This window comes from Lupinus angustifolius, chromosome LG12 (assembly GCF_001865875.1).
Source record: "Lupinus angustifolius cultivar Tanjil chromosome LG12, LupAngTanjil_v1.0, whole genome shotgun sequence".
Lineage (NCBI taxonomy): Eukaryota > Viridiplantae > Streptophyta > Magnoliopsida > Fabales > Fabaceae > Lupinus > Lupinus angustifolius.
Window position 1 is genome coordinate 12,553,374 of NC_032020.1, and position 4,853 is coordinate 12,558,226.

The 4,853-nt window shown below is 31.2% G+C and overlaps 1 protein-coding gene across 1 annotated transcript; it reads left to right on the top strand.

Annotated features, from left to right (window-relative positions):
• LOC109362035 (protein LSD1-like) lies at nucleotides 953-4,788 on the top strand. The gene is made up of 7 exons (XM_019607609.1): nucleotides 953-1,046; nucleotides 2,382-2,495; nucleotides 2,712-2,822; nucleotides 3,740-3,852; nucleotides 3,947-4,027; nucleotides 4,146-4,217; nucleotides 4,346-4,788. Exons 1-7 carry the CDS (start codon nucleotides 1,001-1,003, stop codon nucleotides 4,385-4,387), a joined length of 579 nt encoding a protein of 192 aa, XP_019463154.1. The 5' UTR covers nucleotides 953-1,000; the 3' UTR covers nucleotides 4,388-4,788.

A 4,853-nucleotide genomic window follows, 5' to 3' on the forward strand; every position in this document is an offset into this window, starting at 1 on the left:
CAATATTTTAACAAACTTGGATAATATCAACAAAATGGGATAAACTTGGATAATATTTATGTACTGATAGTGTAAAGATTTATACATAGTCAGTATATTATTCAGAATTCTTTTGGATTATTTTTCTTGAAAAGTCAATGATATTTGAAAATGAATGATGGAGGATACAGTGACAGTGTAAAAAACTCGTAAGTGTTAGTGTAATATCTTTTTTTCTCATTTTTAAATGGGTTAATGACAATATTAACATGCCTATAAATATTTGAGCCACGATGATATTTTTATTTTTAGGAACTAAATTGGTACAATAAAAAAATTAATGGGATAATGAGTCTTAACTCCCACATTTTATTTGTGCACCAATGTTAAAATTACTATATTTTATACCTACCTAAAAACATATTTATTCCATAAATAAAATATGAGTGTAATATTTATGCACTGACAATATAAAGATGTATACACAGTCAGTACATCATTTATCCTTCATTTTGATTACATTTTTATGAAGAGTCAATGACGGTGGAGACTGAATGGTGAGTGATATAATAACAGCGTAAAAAACTCTTATACTATCAGTGTATACATCTTTTTTTCATAAAATATATGTTGACTACAATAATACTCATGAAAATTGAGTGAAGACCTAGATTAGTTTATGATCTTTTTTGCATAGATGATTTTAGTTTATAAAAAGACAAGTCTAGCTTATTCTCCAAAAATCATCAACTTCAGACAAAGTTGTTCATTTATCTAATTTATTTACTGAACATGTATTTTATCTCACATTTAATGTGTGTGACAATTAATAAACATTAGGTGACATTACTTACTTTTTTGGAAAAAATATTTAAATACTTTTGCATAAAACTACATCGTTTTGAATGCTTATGAGAAGGGAAATTGACAAAAATTAAATGATCATTTCATCATGAGCTTTCTCACTCCTTAAATAGTCAACGGCCACTACTAACTCTCAGTTCTGAGTTGTTGTATCTCAATGGCGTCGTTGAATGATCGTCTTGCTGATATCGATCTCTGGTTATGTAATAAAGCAATTACTTTCTTTTATTCTTCATTCATCCTATATTTATAGTAACTTTTATATATGACATAGACATAGCTGTTTTTTTTCCTTCGTGAAGCACTCATTGTCTTCACCCTGATTTTGCATTTTGTACAACACAAAAAAAGACTATTGTCTTCAATCATGTGGATAAACTATATGCTTGGATTCCTTATAGATTCCCATGAAATTTGTTATGTTTTTGAATACTTGGATAAAAATTAATCTACTTTTTTTTTTCTTTTAGGGCTTGTTCTATATAATTACCATTGATTGCGTTGTACTTGTTTATTTCAGAAAGCTCATCCTATAGTTTCAACTTTAGTTTTTTTGTACAAGAGTATTTTCATCTTTTTTTGTGAGAAACTAATCTCCTTTCGAGTTGGTGGTTGCTCTCTCAATAAGTATAGCTCCCAAGAATGGGAGATACAGTGGGCCCTTTAACCACAACACCAACGCAATTCAATTAATAATGATAATTCCAAAAAAAATATTGGAAAGTACAGAAATTTGCTTCAATACATATTTCAACTTCAATAACAACATTGACATGCATCGAAATTCCTCTGAGAAATATATAGAGAACCTTGGATGCTATTCCTGGCAGAACTAATATGGTCAACCTTGATATGCATTAATTTGTCTTTCCTTTGCTTCTTCTGATTCATAAATTCTTCACAAAAACTAATCTCAATTATCAAACAAACAAAACCAAAGATCATCATTTGCCATTTCTGATTCTTTGCCAACTTTTCCCTACTTGATGATATGACCTACAATCTATTTGTGTTTTTTCTTAACATCATGGTTTACTCGAAGAAGAAAAAAATGTATTTTCTATGAACATGGTTGTATGAATCGGTTGTTGCAGGGTCTAAGACCCTCTGCTGTATCTTTTATTTGTTTGTAATTTTTGTTTTGATCTGGGTTTCTGGGTAACCTTATTTAAATTTTAGACCATATATGATTCTAGTTTTGGATGTGTTTGGCATTTGAAGTATACAAATATTTGTTCCTTTATTTATATTTGCCTGCATAACTCCTACCAACTGTTTTTTAATTCAAAATATGTATTGTGAAATTATAATGCCTAGTTCTAATTCCAGTTCTTATTCTCTACTTGCAAGACAAAGTGGGGATTTTGCTGCAAATTTGATGTTTTTGTTTCAGTATTTGAATATTGTGTCACACAGATTAAACTTCTTTGGATTAAGATTATGTTATTGACTCAATTTCATGATATTGATATATGGGTGGTTGTACTGTTTCATGTTTGTTGAGTTTCTAAGTGAATTGAATGGTCTTCAACTTGCAGCTACGCAGAGGCAACTTGTGTGTAGTGGTTGTCAGGGCATTTTGTTTTACCCTAGAGGGTCAGCAAATGTTTGTTGTGCAGTGTGCAACACAATTACCCTTGTTCCTCCACCGAGTAAGGCTGTTCTGTTTTAGTTACTAAAATTTTAAGATTAGAAAACTTACATGCTACATAGCTTTGTATATCATGTCCTTATCTTTCTGGTATATGAAATTTATTTACTTTGGAATTAATATGGGAGCTGAAGATTCAAACAAAATATGCAGCCTAATGGATTAAATGTTTACTTGTAGTTAGACTCTAATTGAGTGCTTATATATGTCTCCTCAGATTTGGAAGTATGTCAACTTTTATGTGGAGAATGTAGGAGAATGCTAACATACGTATGTGGAGCTGCAAGTGTGAGTTGTTCCTCTTGCGGCACTGTAAACCGTGTGCCAGGTACTATACTTGTTCATTGCCAAACATATTATCCTAGTGGTTTAGTATTGATTTCGACGAACTACATATTGATTTGCTAGAAAACATTTGTTTTCTATTATGTAAATGTCGTGATGCTTTGTTGATTTGCTTGGTCATTGATATTGAATATGATTAATCATAAATGGGGTTACCAATTCTTAATGTGGGAGCAAGCAGGGTTGCTTTAAGGTGATATTTCATGTTTCGTTTCTACCCTTGTAGTGTATGTTTTAAGATGTATGTTGATGAGAGACTGTGAATGGGGTTGTTGGGTTGAATTTGCTCATGGTGTTGCTGGTGTTTGAGGTCCTTTCTAGCCTTCATACTAATTGTGAACTTTATTTACGAAGAAAATATGTTTTTATGTCATTTCTTCCTAAAGAAACTAATTCTTTGCAAACAAATAGAACCTTAACTTTTGCATTCATGCAAAATATCATCGAGTATACCAAATCAATGAAGATGTTTGTCAGTTGTTTCTATCCTTACTTCTTTCCCTTTTTTTAGAATCTGGAGAAAAATGATCCGAGATCATGAAAATATAGAAACATTTTGGATTCATTGTTGAAAAATCTCATTGATTCCTTGCATTTTGTCCAAGGTTTGGTGGTGCTATTAGTTCATTGTCTATTTTATCTTTGTGGTAATTGTGTTGATGAATGTTATTTATCGTGCTCTTTGGAGCTCTACCATGAAGACCTTATGCATAAGATGTTGTTGCTTACTCTGCAAGATGTTGGGTGCTTAGGCAGTATGATTTGATTGCTTCTATTCTCTTCATCTTAACTCATTCCAATTATGAATTCCTTGTTATATTATAATAACTCATGGTTATTAGTCTACTATATGTTGTTTACTAACTTCCCGTTGATGGGTTTTCTATTTGTCTTATAAAGCATCTAATCAATTCACCTACATTGATTGTGGGAATTGTCGAACAACACTCATGTATTCTAATGGAGCTTCCTCTGTTAAATGCGCAATCTGTCACTATGTTACTGTTGTCAGTGTAAGTATACATTGGTTCAATTATGTTAATTTATACATTTGACTTTGTTCCCAAAAGTTTATTAGTCATTTTAAACTTAAGTAACTTTTTGCAGATGCCGAATGAAATGTTTCTATTTCCTGACTATAGTCCTAATGGAATGACCAACTCTGCAACAGTTTCTTCTACTTCAACAGTAAGATTTGTATTTATTTTTTAGGGAGGGNGGGTGATTATTTATGATTCAAATTATTTGTGGTTTTTTATTCTGGTATCCACTGCTTATGCATATAATTCTATTTTATGACCTGCAGTCAATGCCCCAATCTCCTAATCAAACTGTCATAGTAGAAAATCCAATGTCTATCGATTCAAATGGAAATTTGGTACAATTACCTTTTCACTTCTTTTTTGTAACTTCGCATATGTATTTATCTATTTATTGCATTTGACTAAACCTTCTGTTTCTTTTGAGCTTACCAAGATTTACTAACAATAATGTGACATGTGACAGGTGAGCAATGTTGTTCTTGGAACTATAACCGACAAAAAATAATACCATCATGTTTAAATGATTCCAGATATGATGTGTTATTATGTTTGGTGCACTGAGGATATTACTTATATATATGTGATAATGCTGACTGAAATTGTTTAGTTTAAATATATCTTTTTCCAATACAATGGGAAGATGGGTATCATGTCTGAATTGTGTATGAGGAAGCCATGTGAAAAAGGGCTTCAAACATGTTTGTGTGATTGGTATCTCCTACTTTGTTGTTGCCTTTGTATCCATAGCCTATCAATTGGCTCTTTGAAATTGCTAAGCTTATCCTTTCCTTGATAAATATCTATGATAACATGTCTTGACATTTGATAATGTTTTACAAGCATTGCATGAAGTGACTGATATGTAGATTTTACCAATATTTTAACAAACTTGGATAATATCAACAAAATGGGATAAACTTGGATAATATTTATGTACTGATAGTGTAAAGATTTATACATAGTCAGTATAT

What these genes read in the sequence shown, in the direction of transcription:
- LOC109362035 (XM_019607609.1), top strand. Translation starts at nt 1,001, where the DNA reads ATGGCGTCGTTGAATGATCGTCTTGCTGATATCGATCTCTGGTTAT. An exon ending in TGATATCGATCTCTGGTTAT is followed by an intron (nt 1,047 to 2,381) that starts GTAATAAAGCAA and finishes TTCAACTTGCAG; the next exon opens with CTACGCAGAGGCAACTTGTG. An exon ending in ACTATGTTACTGTTGTCAGT is followed by an intron (nt 3,853 to 3,946) that starts GTAAGTATACAT and finishes AACTTTTTGCAG; the next exon opens with ATGCCGAATGAAATGTTTCT.